Source organism: Perognathus longimembris, chromosome 7, assembly GCF_023159225.1.
Source record: "Perognathus longimembris pacificus isolate PPM17 chromosome 7, ASM2315922v1, whole genome shotgun sequence".
Lineage (NCBI taxonomy): Eukaryota > Metazoa > Chordata > Mammalia > Rodentia > Heteromyidae > Perognathus > Perognathus longimembris.
Genome location: NC_063167.1, coordinates 9,260,885 through 9,276,059, shown reverse-complemented (window position 1 = coordinate 9,276,059; position 15,175 = coordinate 9,260,885). Strand labels below are relative to the sequence as shown.

Below are 15,175 nucleotides of genomic sequence, written 5' to 3'. Positions count from 1 at the left end.
TCCACCTTGCTCCAGGGTGAGGAGGGTGGCCCGGAAAGGTGGCTCATCCCCGTAATCCTAGCCACTCAGGAGGCTGAGCTCTGAAGATTGGAAGTTCAAAGCCAGCCTGCGAGGGCAAGTCTGAGAAACGTTATTAATCTCCTATGAATTACCAGGAAGCCAGAAGGGAAGGTGTGGTTCAAGTGATAGCGTGCTAGCCTTCAGGCAAAGAGCTGAAAGACAAAGTGTCCAGGCTGGGAGTTCAATCCTCCCCAGTACTGGCATGCGCGCGCGCGCGCACACGCACACACACACACACACACACGCACACACACACACACAGCTGAAGTGTCTTTCCCAGGGCACATGCCCGGGATTTGAACCCAGTACTGGTCACTTCAAAGTCTTGACCACTGAGGGGAGGAGGGGGGGGGAAGGAAGGAAGGAAGGAAGAAAGGGAGGGAGGGAGGAGGGGAGGGAGGGAGGAAGGAAGGAAGGAAGGAAGGAAGGAAGAAAGGAAGGGCAGACTCAGGGCTTGAGATAAGGGCTGTCCAGGAGACAAGGGAAGCCTGCCTGTTTGGGCAAGGGTCATGGGATGAGGTGGGGGGCGGCTGGGCCCCCAGGGCCCTTGAGGCCCAGCAGGGCGAGAACTAGGGCGCCTTCCTCCAAGTCCACAGCAGGCTCCCTGTGATGTGGCTACCGCAGGTCTCACCTTACAGAGCCCCCTGCAAGTCCCACCCGGGCTATGACAATTCAGGGGCTGGCATCCCCTCGGGACTCTAGGGCTGTTCATGCATCCTAGCCCCGGAGGCTTCTTGAAACAGCCCTGGATGGGTGGTCAGAGTGGGAAGAAGGGAAGAGGATTAGAGGTAACAGAAGCCCTGAGGCCACACCTGGGGGCGTGGGGGAAAGAGAGTCAAAGCTCCGGGACGCAATGCCTTGCGTACAAAGAGTTGTACCCAACCTTGGATAAGAGCCCAATACGTGTCACCCCCAAGCCTCAGCCTGAGAAGCAAAAGCCGCTATCTCTATTGTGCGGCCCAGGAGGCTCTGGTTCTGCCGCCAAAACCTCCCTGTGGTCCTGAGCAAGTCCTCAGTTTCCTTCTCTGTAAAACAGGCAGACAGGCTGGAGTCTCTCCAGGGAGGAAACGGCACTGTTCTAAGTACAGAGATTTGCCACAGCAAATCCACTCTGAACGGATGGGCTATTGCCCCTGGAAGGCAGTTCTGGTAGCCACTGGGGCTCAAGAGACCTCAAAAACAAAGAGTCCCAAAGGGGGGGGGTGTCTCTGTGCATTGCCACACTCAGCCGGCTCTATGCAGATGGGGAGACAGAAGCCTCCGGACTGCCGGTAAGCAAGGTAAGGAGGGAAGCCCAGCTTCCTAGCTCAGCATCCCAAGAGAAGCGACTCCAGGTCCCCTGCCTGCCTGCCTGCCTGCCTGCGTCTCCTGCTCGGGGCTCTGCTGTGAAGCCCCAGGGAGGAGGCAGGCTCTCCGTCCCTGGCTCCCAGCGAGGCCCTGGCTGCATCCCCAGGCCCTGCTGGGGCCCAGGAGGCTACAGTCCCCCCGCAGTGGCGGTGAAACAGGGGTCTGTGCTGCACGAGGGCTGGTTGCTGGCCGTTCACAGTTGGGGCTCAGCTGGGCTGGGCCCCGGCAGGCACAGTGAAGCCTTGTTTCCTTGAATACAAAATCGGCCAGCTTTCCACCAGCCCCGGGCGCACCGCGGGTGGCACTTCCTCCACACAAGTCCCGTTTCCGGCTACTTCCTGCTCCCTCAGACCTCCTAGCACCCCAGGAAGCAGCACTGGTGCCAAGAGGTGGCATGTGGGGTTCAGCAAACCCTGGTCTCCAGCAAAGTACCCCTCATCAAATGGAACCTCACAGCAGCCTGTATAAAAAGCAAGGGTGCTTTGCAAACAGCTTTAGACAGCTTCTCCCCACTGCCTTCCTCCCAGACCAAACTGCAGCCTCCCAAGCTTGCTCATTTGGGGGGGGTGTGGGTTCCCCCAAACACCTCCTTTTTTGGGGGGGGTAAGGATGCTATGGAAGCCCAGGAGGAAGCTCAGGGGAGAAGGAAAAGTGGGATGCTGGTGATGTTGTCAGAGACGGACATAGACTTCTTCTATGGGAATCCTGGAAGGGAAGAGCGTGGGTTTTGGAGACTCAGGCCTGAGTTGAATCTAGCTGTGCATTCTTGTTTATGTCTGTGCCCTGACTCTTCACTGCGTAAAGGTATGGGTGCTGGTTAGAGGGTGGGGGAGCTCCTCTGGCCAGGGTCTAAGGACGCAGGAATCTGTCTTGTCTGAATGGCCACTGGCCTCCCCCTGGGCAACTCCACAGGAAGTCACAGCCATAGGTCGCAGGCCCCAAGGGCATTTAGTGTCGGTTTTGGAATGTGGGGATATTGCTCTCCAGCCTGGTTGGGAACTTTACAAGAACACCCTCCAGGACCCGGAGTCAGAGGTGGGCTCTTTGACCTGGGGACCTCCCCCACACTCAGGCTCAGGAGGTGGGGGAGGGGTCAAAGAAAACCTGGGGCCTCCAGTCGCCTAAGACTAGGAACCAAAACCCATCCAGGGAGAGGAAGATGTGGGAAGAACTTTCTCAAGGGTGGACTTATGAAACACCCCCTTCCTGGGCTTCCTGCTTGGTGGTCTGGGCTGTCAGCTGTGTGTGGCTGGTGCTGACACCCCTCAGTTTGCTCCCTGCCACCTTTGGGCTGCCTCATTAGGGTGGGCTGGACTTCCACGCAAAACACAAGCTCTAGATGGTTCTACCCTCTTCTGGATGCATCCAGACGGCATGGGTGGGCTATCCCCTCTTCAGGAGCCAGGGGGAAAGAACAGGCAAGGGGAGGAGGAGTACCAAAGACAAGACGTCACCCACCACCAGCCTGGGCACCCCGTGACTGAGGGGAGAGGAGAGGCCTCGGTCAAGGATGGGCCCAAGGGGAAGTAGAATCTTTGTTCTTGGGTTCCTCCCCAGAGATAACAAGTTTTGCTTTGTGGGTGTGTGTGTGGCAGGGTGGAGCCCGTCTAACCTGGAGAGGGCATGGCCTGGGGAGCCATAAAGAACTGGAGCAGGAACACCTAAGATAGGAAGGGGCCCCTTATTTGCCTGGATGTGTGGGGGCCACTGGTGATCCTTTACAGCAAGAGGAAGGCCCATGGGGAGGGCATGGCTTCTCAGTGCAGGGAGGGCAAGAAAAGGAGGGGACAGTGTGTGTGGGGGGTACAGGGAAGGGCTAAAGTCCAGAGAGGAAGAAATATGAGGGAGACTCCATGTCTGGAGAGTCAGGGACAGGGCCTGAGGGGCTTCTCCCTAGAAAGACCACTGGAGGGCCAAAGATTTGGGAGCTGGGTAACTGTGGTGGGGGAAAGGATGGAAGAGTTATCACCCCCCACACACATAGTTTGGTAGTACGTGCTAAATAAAATAAACTGGGGTGTGTGTGTGTGTGTGTGTTCTCCTGGTGGGAACCCAGGCTGTGGGGCTCAGAGATCAGCGGAGGAAAGAAAAGGATGAGTCGGTTTAGGCAATGCACGGCCCCTGTAAGAGGCTCTGGGGGTGTCTGGCCGGCGAGTGCTGGGGTGGGGGTGGGGAACAGGGAGCTGGGGTGGCGGGAGGAGGCCCCGGGTCCCGTCTCGGGGCGCGGGGAGGTGGGCAGAGGTCCCCAGCAGGGCGAGGGGATCTCAGCACAGACCCGGTCCGACACCCGTGGGTGGCGGGGGCCCGCGCTCGTCCGGGCCCGCGTGGGGGGCTGCATCGTCCCGGGGGCGGGCTCGCTAGGGGGAGGGTCCCGGGGCCGGGGCGGGGGTCGGGGCACTCACTGCTTGAACATCTTCTCCATGTCCTTGATCTGCTTCCTGGAGAACTCCTTGAACTCGGTGTAGGGGTTGAAGACGCGGCGGCTGGGCGACTGCGGCTCGCCGATGCCCTGGTTGAGGTCGGCGCGGCGCAGCAGCTTGGCGCTCAGCTCCCCGTCCGCGCCGCCCCGCGCCTCGGCCCCCTCGGCCCCCTCGGCCCCGTCGGGCCCCTCGGCCGCCTCCGCCGCCTCCGCCGCGTCGGCCGACTCGCCCTCGGCCTCGCCCTCCATCTGCAGCCGCCGGCTCAGCTTGCTGGCCAGCTCGTCCGTGGCCATGGTGGCCGCGCGGCGCTCGCTCGGCCCGGCCCTGCCTCCCGCGCGCCCGCCGGCCGCGCTCTTCCTCTTCCTGACACGCCCCGGCGCAGTCCCGCCCCCGGGGGCGGGGCTAAGGGAGACCACGCCCCCTGCCGCCCCGCCCTCGCCCCAGCCCCGCCCTCCCCGCCCGGGCTTGGGGGTGGGGGAGGCCGGAGCGGGACGGGGTCCCGTGCGTGGCGCTTCCCGGACGCGCTCGCCGCCACCCCGCACGGCCGCGTGGGACGCGGGGAGCCCCGGGAAGGCCGCCCTCCCTCTCCACCCCTGCTGAGCGCCCAGGAGGGGCCTGCGTTTTGGGGTGTGGGTGGCGGGGACCTGGGGAAGGGGAGACCCCCCCCCAGCCCCAGCCCTTTTCTCCGGGATCTCCCCAGCGCCCGGAAGTCTCCGTCCTGGGCCTCTGACACCCTGGCGGTTGCCATGGAGACGCCTGGTGGAGGAAGCACGAGGGGTCTGAGGAAGGTAGACCCCAGCACGAGTAGCTTGGCCTGGGGAAGGGCTGGGCCAGCGGATGCAGATGCCAGGAAGGAGAGGCGGGAGGTGGGGTGCAGGGGCCCCGCCCCGCTGGAGGACGGGGAGTGGGCGAGGGGAAGGGGGTGCTGCAGTCCCCACTCGGGGAGGCATGCCGATGACTCAGCCCGGGAGAGACTGACGGGAGCTCTTGACCCAGGACGGAGATGGCCTTCCCCAGAGGCTCATGGAAAGGGCGAGAGGGCCCCTGGTGGATTTATCCCCGGGGTCTGCTGAGCTACCAGAACACTGCAGAGCTGTGGGTCTGCAGCCAAACGACCAGGCCGGTCACCAGTGAAGCCATACTGCGAATTGACAGACAGACAGACAGACCTGGTCTCTAGGCTGGGATGCTTGACTCTACCTTTTAACAAGCACCTCGGGGAATTCTGCCCACTACAATTTGAAAATCTCCAAATTAGAGGGGTGCTCAGGCTCCCTGCATGTTTTCTCAGCCATCAGGAGAATCCTGGGGACCTGAAGCAGGCACCCCTTCCTGCAGCCCCAGACAGAGAACATACAGAGCCCCCCCCAGAAGGCAAAGTCCAGCCAGCAGGCTTGAGTGGTTTCCACATGCTCAAATCGGTATTTCTTGGTTTAAGAAAGTTACTGAATTATAACATGTGCTAATAAATGAAATTGAGATGGGGTAAGAAAAGCCCTTTGGAGTTCAGAAAATGTGAAATTTTTCTTGGCTTGTTTGTGGTATGGTTTCTGAGTTCAATTACAGATGCTTAGCTTAATTTTTTTTTTAAAAAAAGCAAACAGAATTCCTATTAGGCTTGAGCAGTTTGGTCCAACTACTTGCAAAAGGCAGATTTCTGGATCTCTTAAAGGATCCAACACAACAAAAACATTTCGTTATTTAGTGAATGTGCAGATTTTGTTTTGTTTTGTTTTGGTACTAGGCTTGAACTCAGGGTCTCACCCTCTTGCTTAGCATTTTTGCTCAAGGATGGTGCTGTACCATTTGAGCTATACCTCCTCTTCTGGCTTTTTACTGCTTAATTGGAGATAAGACTCTCTTGGATTTGTCTGCCAAGGTTGGCTTCAAACCATGATCTTCAGATCTTAGCCTCCTGAGTAGCTAGGATTACAGGCATGAGCCACTGGCCCTTGGTGTAAAAGATGAGAGTTTAGACTCCAGGCCCAAACCCCTGTGTCCCCACAGATCAAGGCTGGACATTTACTCTTTTTTTTTTTTTTTTTTTTTGCCAGTCCTGGGCCTTGGACTCAGGGCCTGAGCACTGTCCCTGGCTTCTTCTCGCTCAAGGCTAGCACTCTGCCGCTTGAGCCACAGCACCGCTTCTGGCGGTTTTCTGTATATGTGGTGCTGGGGAATCGAACCTAGGGCCTCGTGTATCCGAGGCAGGCACTCTTGCCACTAGGCCATATCCCCAGCCCTGGACATTTACTCTTAATATACCAAATAAGAGTCATGGAGAATGGCAGAGAGAGTTGACTTACTTATTCCATGGACCAGTATGCCACAGGAAGATGGCGCTTCAGCCAATCTTCAGCCACCTTTGGGGCACAAACAGGAGCTTTAGGTGTTACACAGAATGGGGCAGAGGGGGTCGTGCATAATTCTGTAACAGTCCTGCTGAACTCATGGCCTGGTCGCTCATTCTTTCAGACCTTGTTTCTAGAGGGGCTTAGGGGGTGTTGCTATTACTTCTATCACTGAAGGGGGAGACGGCAGATGTGGGGAGTGCCCTGTCCCAAAGAGGCTCTGTTCCTTAGGGGTAATTTTGGCCCCTTGTCTTAAAGCTGCGGAGAGAATGGCTTAGAGCAGACCCATAGACACACACAGACATACATACAGACACACACACACACACAGTGAAGGCAGGGATGCCACACTTTCCTCCTGCTTGTAGTTAATTCAGGAGTCATGGAAAGCGTCAGCAAAAGCAGCTTTTAAGTACCTGTTACTGAATTGGTTCAGGCTAGAGATGGAAATGATGATATGGCATCTGCAGATACTTAGGTTTGCCAGCCTCTTGTTTTTTCTCATAAAGCAGCTACTTTCAAAACTTTACTGAGCCTAACTTGTGATTCCTAGTGGCTCTGTATGAAACAGGATTATTTTATTGGTTATTTTTTTTTTTTTTGGCCAGTCCTGGGCTTGGACTCAGGGCCTGAGCACTGTCCCTGGTTTTGCTCAAGGCTAACACTCTACCACTTGAGCCACAGCGCCATGTCTGGCTTTTTCTGTTGATGTGGTGCTGAGGAGCTAAACCCAGGGCTTCATGCATGCTAGACAAGCACTCTACTGCGAAGCCACATTCCCAGCCCTGTTTTATGTATTTTTAGCTAACCTTTTTAAGGGTTTGAACTTGCTCTATCACTTGAGCCATGCCTCCAACTCTAGGACTGCCTTTATTAGGAAATGCTTTGTATTTGTGAAAGTTTTTTTTGTGTGTTTTTTGTTGTTGTTGGTTGTGAGGCTTGAACTCAGGGTCTGGGCACTGTCCTTGAGCCTCTTTGTGCTCAAGGCTAGTACTCTGCCACTTGAGCCACAGTACCACTTCCGGTATTTGAATGGTTACTTGAGATAAGAGTCCCTCAGGGACTTTTCTGTCTGGGCTGGCTTCGAACCGTGATCCTCAGATCTCAGCCTCCTGAGTAGCTAGGATTACAGGTATAAGCCACAGTGCCTGGCTCTTTCTTTCCTTCTTTCTCTCCCTCCCTTCTTTGTCTCCTTCCTTCCCTTCCTTCCTTCCTTCCTTCCTTCCTTCCTTCCTTCCTTCCTTCCTTCCTTCCTTCCTTCCTTCCTTCTTCCTTCCTTCCTCTCTCTCTCTCTCTCTCTCTCTCTCTCTCTCTCTTCTTTCTCTCTCCTTGGCCAGCTGTGTGCATTGCACTCTCTGGTTGATTTCCCACTTGGCTTTGCACATACACGCCTCAAGAGGGAGGGCAGATACCAGGACACACAGGCGGAGGGTTTCTGTTACAGCTTGTAAAAGGGGAGCTGTCCATGGAGCCTGCCCCCATGGGAGAGCCTTTGACCCTTCTCACTGATTTCCGAGTTCGCTGGACTCTGAGGCTCGGTAACCACCTGGCAAGCGCTCAAGCTGCCCACCGCAAGGCCAGCTGCAGAGGCTTTGCGTTTTTGCCCTGCCCGTAGGTAGCACTGGTTGTGGCGGATCTGCCCTGAAGCCAAAGGTGCATGGGTGAGGCTGCATTTCCTTTGAGCTTTTGCCTTCTGAGGTCATTGCACTTGAGGAAAAACACTCCTCCCTTCCCGAAACCCAAGGAATCGGGGGAAAGAGAGCGGAGCCCTGCCCCCAGACAGCTGAGCCCCGAGGGGAGATGGGACTCCAGGAAATCCCAGGTGCACCTGTGTGAGGGGAAGTTGAGATTGAACGCCCCTGGATCTTGTGCCCAGAGCACAGATTCTGGCGCAGGGGGGACGGCTCGGCACTGGGGAGACATGACGACATTCCGTCATGTGCTGAGAGTCATCTTCAGGAAAATTCGCACCCTCTACGGAGGACGGCTACCGGGGCTAGAGTGAGCCAGAGCCAATTCTGACGGTTCCGCGGCAGGAAGGGAGCTGGGCAGGCTTAGTCATCACTGACTTCGGTTTCTTTTCTCCCTCCCACATCTACTTGTATAACCGTCTTGTGGGGAGGGGTGAAGCAATATTCAAGAAAAACAAGAGCACTTTGAAAAAGAGGGAGGGTCAACCAGGAGGAGAGGAAAGGGTCAGGAAGAGGCCTGACCGGGTTGTGTGTGTGTGTGTGTGTGTGTGTGTGTGTGTGTGTGTGTGTGTGTCCTGGAATCTGACAGAACTGGGTGGCTCTCCAGCCGGAGAAGCTGTGAAAGCAAGAAGGGATTAGGGAGGCTCCAAGAGATAACATGGGCTCATAAAATGTAGCATTCAAGCCCAACGTTTTACAGAGACCATTGTGCTAAGTCATCATTGCCAGACTCCCCGGTCAACAGGAAAGTCCTTGATGAGTGATTGAGCTCAGAGATCACGGGGTCAGGGACAGCACCCATCTTCACAGGAGCAATGGGGGTGAGGGGCTGTGTTGGGAGTCACAGGCTCCTCTCTAGGGGTGTCAGGCAGCACTTGGGGGACCCCTGAGTGGGAGAGGAGGAGAAGGAGGGTGAGCATGGGGCCAACAGCTGCAAATCATTAGGCATCGACTTTGTTTCTTGTTTTGTTTTTTGTTTTTTTCTTTCTTGGCCAGTCCTGGGGCTTGGACTCAGGGCCTGGGCACTGTCCCTGGCTTCTTCTTGCGCCACAGCGCCACTTCTGGCTGTTAGGTTTTTAAAGTAGGTAGCTGGTAAAGGAGAACGCCACGCGGTATTCAGGCAGGAGAGAACATTTATTACCGAACTGCTGGCCTGTGGCCAAGATGATCCATGGCCGGAGAGAAGGGAGAGAGAGAGAGAGAGACCCTCACCCAGCCCTGCTTTATTTAGGGCAGGGGCAAAGGGTGTGGCCAGGTGGATTAGGAGGTGACCTCAGGGAAAGGGGAGGTAACTGCCTCCAGGTCTGCTGGTTACCCAAGTAACTGGGTGGAGACTTAATGAGGTGGGGGCATCTGCATGTAGCCCTCAGGGAGAGGACCTAACACTGGCCATTTTCTGTATATGTGGTGCTGGGGAATTGAACCCAGGGCCTCATGTATACGAGACAAGCTCTCTTGCCACTAGGCCATATCCCCAGCCCTAGGCATCACCTTATTGGTATGCTGTTTTGGGGTTATTTTGGAGGCTAAAAGTTGACAGGAGCCTAGGTGAACTTTCAGATTCCTTGTGTATGGGCTCGGGGTGGAGGGCTGTGGTAGAGGGCTTGCTTAGCATGCCTGAGTCCTGCGTTTGACCCCAATGCCAGAAAATAAATATTCCTTCCATTTGCTCAACTGGGAATGTTTTATGTTTCTAGGTTGCACTTCAGTGCCCAAGTTTAAGGCCCTGAGGAGGGTATGTGTGGGAGGAGACCTTAAGACTGGACTGCGGCTGCTCCAGTGTCTCCTGGCCTTCTCACAAAGAGCCGGGGGGAGGGAGGCTCACGCCCGTGGTCCTAGCTACTCAAAGGCTGAGATCTGAAGAGCACGGCGTGAAGACAGTCGGGGCAGAACCATCTCTGTGATTCTTGCCTCCAGTTAAACAGCAAAAAGCTGGGAATGGAGCTGTTGCTCGAGCGGTAGAGCGCCAGCCTTGAGCCAAAAAGCAGGGCAAGACTGGAAGGCACTGAGTTTAAGCCTCACTATGAAAAAAGATGGCACCGAGAGAGGCGGCAGCTAGTCAGGGGATGTGGTATGCTGCAACCACAGGCGATCAGAGCTATTCATTGTGTTGGATGCTGGTCCTGGGCCGCTGGGCAGGGGGAGGGAAGGAGTAGCCATGCTGGAGAGTGGGCTTCACAGGACCTTCAGCTCGGATGACAGAGGCCCCAAGTCTTCCCCCTGCTCTAGCTCCACCCCCCAATCCAACTTCCGGATGCCCGTTTGGGACCCCCAGTTTCCTACAGGGTACCTGGCTGGAGGCAAGCGCAGGAGAAATGCTTGTTGAACGGCTGCCTGATAGCCTTGGTCACCCGAGGCCTCGGGGACACTTTGGGCCTCTTCTCCGTGTCCCCTCCAGAGACCCGGTGGCCCGCTTTTAGGGCTCAAGGTTGCCGCCAAGAAAGAGGAGCAGCTAACGTGACACCTCTGTGGGTGTACAGGACACAGCACGGAAGTTCATGGCAGCTCTCCAGCGTGGCCGGCTCCTCTGGGGCGGCGAGAGCGGCAGGCAACGCGGGGCCTCCCGACCCGCTGGTCTCGGGGCGACGCAGAGGCCCAGCGCGTCTAAATCGCTCTGCTTAGCAGACAGGGCGGAAGGAAGGGATCCGGGATGGAGGGAGCCGACCGATCAGCTCTGCATGTGGGAACCTGAGGATCTGGGGCGGGGGGGCGGGACACTTGACCCATGGGGCACTGCAGGTGCAGAGAGAGGCGGTCATCCGGGGGGGCGGCAGGTATTGGTGGAAGAAAGCAGGTGAGCAGCTGCACATTTGGCTCACACCTGTCCTCCTAGCTACTCAGGAGGCTGAGATCTGAAGATGGAGGTTTGAAGGCAGCCTGGGCACGAAAGCTCAGGAGACTCTTATCGCTGCAATGAGCTATCAAAAAGCCAGAAATGGAGCTGCGGCTCAAGTGCTCAGCCTGAACAAAACAAGCGGCCGGGGGCAGCACCCAGATCCTGAGTTCAAGCCCCAGTACCAGCACATAAAAAATATTTAAAAAAAAAAAAAAAGGGCTGGGAATATGGCCTAGTGGCAAGAGTGCTTGCCTCGTATACATGAAGCCCTGGGTTCGATTCCCCAGCACCACATATATAGAAAATGGCCAGAAGTGGTGCTGTGGCTCAAGTGGTAGAGTGCTAGCCTTGAGCAAAAAGAAACCAGGGACAGTGCTCAGGCTCTGAGTCCAAGGCCCAGGACTGGCAAAAAAAAAAAAAAAAATATATATATATATATATATATATATATATATATATATATAAAATAACCCCCAAAGGAGAGTCAGTCCTCCATGCAGCTCTCTTTAACTAAGGCTCAGCAATGCTGGGGGCGTGGCTCAAATGGCAGAGCACTTGCCTAGCATGCATGAGGCCCTCGTGCTGTAGGTTCAATCCCTGGGGCTGCTAACACAACAGCAATCTGGATGTAATTTACTGGTTACTCTCAGGATGTAACTATTTGTGTCCTCTGAGCAGCCTCTTGGAAGGGCAGAGCCCCATCCCAGACAGCAGGCTGCCCCCCCCCCAAGGCGCACAGAAGGGGTGCTGGAGTTCTAGGGTCCTTGGCATGCCTGGCCCTTCTGGATGTCAGGGGAAATGTGGGTGGGGAGGGGGAGGGAAAGGTGGCCGGGTCTCCTTTCCTGGGTGGAGCAGCTGCTTGGGGCTGAGAGTTTGGTTTCATTGTTTTTTAGGCCTCAGCCCAGGGAGAGCCAACAAAGGCCATGTGCTTTGGAACACTGACGGAAGACCGTCGGATGAAATGTACTTCAGAGCTACATGAAGAATACCTTAAAAAGAAGTGAGCTCTTCCATACAACATACATTACAATTCCAACTCCCTTTCGGGGAAAGCGGGAGACCAGAACTTGACAGGGGAGCAAAGTTCAAGGCTTCGAGTTCTGGCACAAGTAGCATCCGTGCCTGGCACCCACAGATAGCCCGGTGTGTCACCCCAGTGAATGGGGGCTGATGATTTACCTGCAAGGGCCGTTTGCCAGTCCAAAGGGCACTTTTATTTTTCTTTCACAAACTACAGGGCTCGCCACTGTGCCCCATGGCAGGCTGTAAGAGGGAGGCACTGCAGAGGATCTCTGGGAACAGATGGGCCAAGTAAAATATAAAAAGAAGGAAAAAAAAAAAAACACAACACCCAACAACAGAAGCAGGCACACAAGGTCATGAGTTGTCCTAAAATAACTGGGGACGCTGAGCAGACGGATGTAAGCAGCACATCTTGATGGAAATGGGGCCAGGCTGATAAGCTGAAATCGTCCACCCTGCTGGATGCCCTTGCTCCTGCTACGTTAGCACCCGCAGGTTTTGGGTTTCTTGCGCGTTTACTGTATTGCTTTTCTTCCCTGGTCCTTAAGAAAAAGAAAAACCAGAAACCACTGCACCTACCAGGAGCTGTCCTTGGAACGCAGGCCCAGAGCTATTTTTTTTCCCCTCCAGACACTTCATGACTCCAGTTCCTGCAAGCAGGGGCTGGTGAGACGGTGGAGACACAAGAGAAGGGCACCTTATCTGCAAAGTCACGATTCTGGGGATCCCAAATGGGCTGTCATTGGCAAGGTGGAAAGTGATTGGTGTAGCATCTGTGGAGGGCAGAATGCGGGGTGTGTGTGTGTGTGTGTGTGTGTGTGTGTGTGTGTACGCGCGTGCATGGCGGGTACCTTGTCTCACCTTGCCACATTCTCCTCTCCCAAAGAAAGATTCCGGTAGTTTCTCTGCACTGGTGGGAGCTGGGTGGCAGAGGGCCTTTCTTGGTGAAGGGCAGACGGTTGCAAGCAGCAGGAAATCGAGGAAATCGAGATGCAAGGAGGGGAGTGCAAGCAGAAGAGCCAGTCCTCGGCTCTCTGAGCCGCTCTGATCTTCAATACAGCCTTTTTTTCTTTTTTTTTTTTTAACAACCAAGGGAATTTCAGTGACGCAAAGGGTCCTATGGAACCCACGAGCAGGCTTCGGGACTGCGGGCTCCTGGAGGGAAAGGAGCTGGAGCCAGAAGCCCTCAGAAATCAAGACAGCCAGGAATGTATTCAGCTTCAAACAACAGGAAACCCAGTGAGGGTAGATTACAGGAAGCTGGAGCCCATCCCACACCAGCTTTGGTTTTGTCCAATGGGATTTTAGCAAATGCAAGGTGGGCAGAGGTAGGGGTGTGTGTGTGTGTGTGTGTGTGTGTGTGTGTGTGTGTGTGTGTGAGCATGATGTGGCTGTGTGTGTGAGTGCGTGCTGGAGCTTGCTCCCCCCATTCACCCTCGGGAACCTGTGACCACACCCCAGGAGTGAGGCGGGTCAGGCGTCTGGGATGACGGGTGACCTGTGACCACTCCCCAGGAGTGAGGCGGGTCAGGCGTCTGGGATGACGGGTGACCTGTGACCACTCCCCAGGAGTGAGGTGGGTCAGGCGTCTGGGATGACGGGTGAGTGCGTGGGGAGCCGAAAGGAGCTCTCAGCCACAGGCCCCTCTGCACAAGGCTTCTCAGCATCACTTCTGGTGACATTCGAGATGAACTACCTCTTTGTGGCAGGAGTTGTATGCGTCGTAAGATGGTGATTAACATCTGTGGCCTCTGGACCAATGGATGAAAGTAGCAACCACACACCCTAGTGATAACCACCAAAAAATTCATGTCTAGACATTGCCAATCTTTCTCTCAGAAGGGATACACCACCCTCTGTTGCGAACCAATGCCCTAACCCACTTGTCTGCTGGAGACCAGGTGTGAAGAAAAGGTGCCTTTCATTCCAGGAAGGAACCTCTCCAGGGCTTTTACTTAAGTGTCATTGGCCAGATGTGTGCAACAGGCTCCAAGCTCCTAGCGGCAAGGGAGGCGGGAAAAATAAGATGTCCCACTTCTGGTTGTATGGGGGTGTGTGTGTGGGGGTTATGACCCATGATGCTGGGTGCCGACAATCAAGTATCTGAAGCAGCCACTGACTGTCTCTCTGGGTTCTGGGGTTCCTTGTTGCATTTCTTCCCCAGCCGTCTCTTTCTGAGATCTGCCTTTCTCTTCACATCGCTGCTCCAGCCCTTGAATGACACCAACCCCAGTCCACTAAATGAGCCGAATGGCATTCCAGTGTCCCACTTTTAAATGCCAGGGATAGGGAGGTGGGTTGGCTCAGCTTGAAGGGAGAAATCAGATTGGTTTGTTTTGGATGGGGTACCCACCACCAGCCAATCCATGACAGCCAAGGGACCAGCATCGTGTGGTCCAAACCTGGTGGCAGGGTTGCCGCTCAGGGAACAGAGTGCGGAGGCAGCGGTACCGTCCAGCTCACAGTGGGGAGAGAAGGAATCCTCACGATCGCTTGTAATGTTGATAAAATAAATAGCGGCATAGGGACGGAACACCCTAGGTGGTGCTTTACTACTGCCCTTGGAGTTTTGAGGCAGGGTCTTACTACGTAGGCCAGCTTTGAACTGGAGATTCTTTTCTGCTTCTGACTCCTGAGTGCTGAGATTACAGGCGTGTACAGCTACCGTGAACGAACGTGTTCTTGGAATAAAATACAGTGGACTCACGCGGACATCTTGAACCTACGTAAATGTAAATATACACGCACAACGAGCAACCCAATTTTCACACACGTTGGCTGCTACATCTGCACCAGCTGTTTAACTGGCGCTGGGGATAAGGAGAAGATGAAATACTACCCAGTTCTTTAGGGCACGTTTCTGAGATTTACAGAGAGCCTTTTTTGTTTGTTTGTTTGTTTGCTTGTTTCTTCTGGTACTGGGGTTTGAACTGAAAGCTTTGGGTTCGTTCAGCTTGCTTGTTCCCCTGGTACCCTTCCACTTGAGCCACACCTCCAGCCCAACTTTTAGCTAGTAATTTTGGAGATGGAGTCTCTCAGACTTCGGCCTGGACTGACTTGGGGGTTGTGAGCCCTTGGATCTCAGTCTCCCGAACGGCTAGGAGTTCAGGTATCGGGCATCTGGGGCCGGGCTTCAAGCGTCTTTTAGGGTCCAGCGCAGCTCACTTTTCTTACTCACTTTAATCCCAGCCCGGTGTGAGGCGTGCTTCCGTGGGCTGTCCTGATTCCTTCAGGTTTTGATCAAAAGAAAGAATACGTTAGGTTTTAAAACAGAAAATATTTTTTATTGCGGCTTAAAAAATGGTCCTGCCATGCAGGAACGACACTTCATTGTGTTTGGCCCCAGACCATACAAGAAAAGCACAGAGGGGCTGGGGATATGGCCTAGTGGCAAGAGTGCTCGCCTCCTATACATGAAGCCCTAGGTTCGATTCCCCAGTACCACATATA

At 55.1% G+C, this 15,175-nt stretch overlaps 1 protein-coding gene across 3 annotated transcripts in view; it reads right to left on the bottom strand.

Annotated features, from left to right (window-relative positions):
* Efhd2 (EF-hand domain family member D2) overlaps window positions 1-4,181 on the bottom strand; it is a 35,697-nt gene extending 31,516 nt beyond the window's left edge. For all 3 annotated transcript variants that reach the window (XR_007211511.1, XR_007211510.1, XM_048350285.1), the window contains exon 1: window positions 3,810-4,181. Coding sequence is in view for 1 of the 3 variants with exons in the window: in XM_048350285.1 (XP_048206242.1) it covers window positions 3,810-4,120 (311 nt within the window). In the remaining 2 variants the exon portion in view is untranslated. The remainder of the gene's footprint in view (window positions 1-3,809) is intronic.
* Window positions 4,182-15,175: the final 10,994 nt, after the last annotated feature.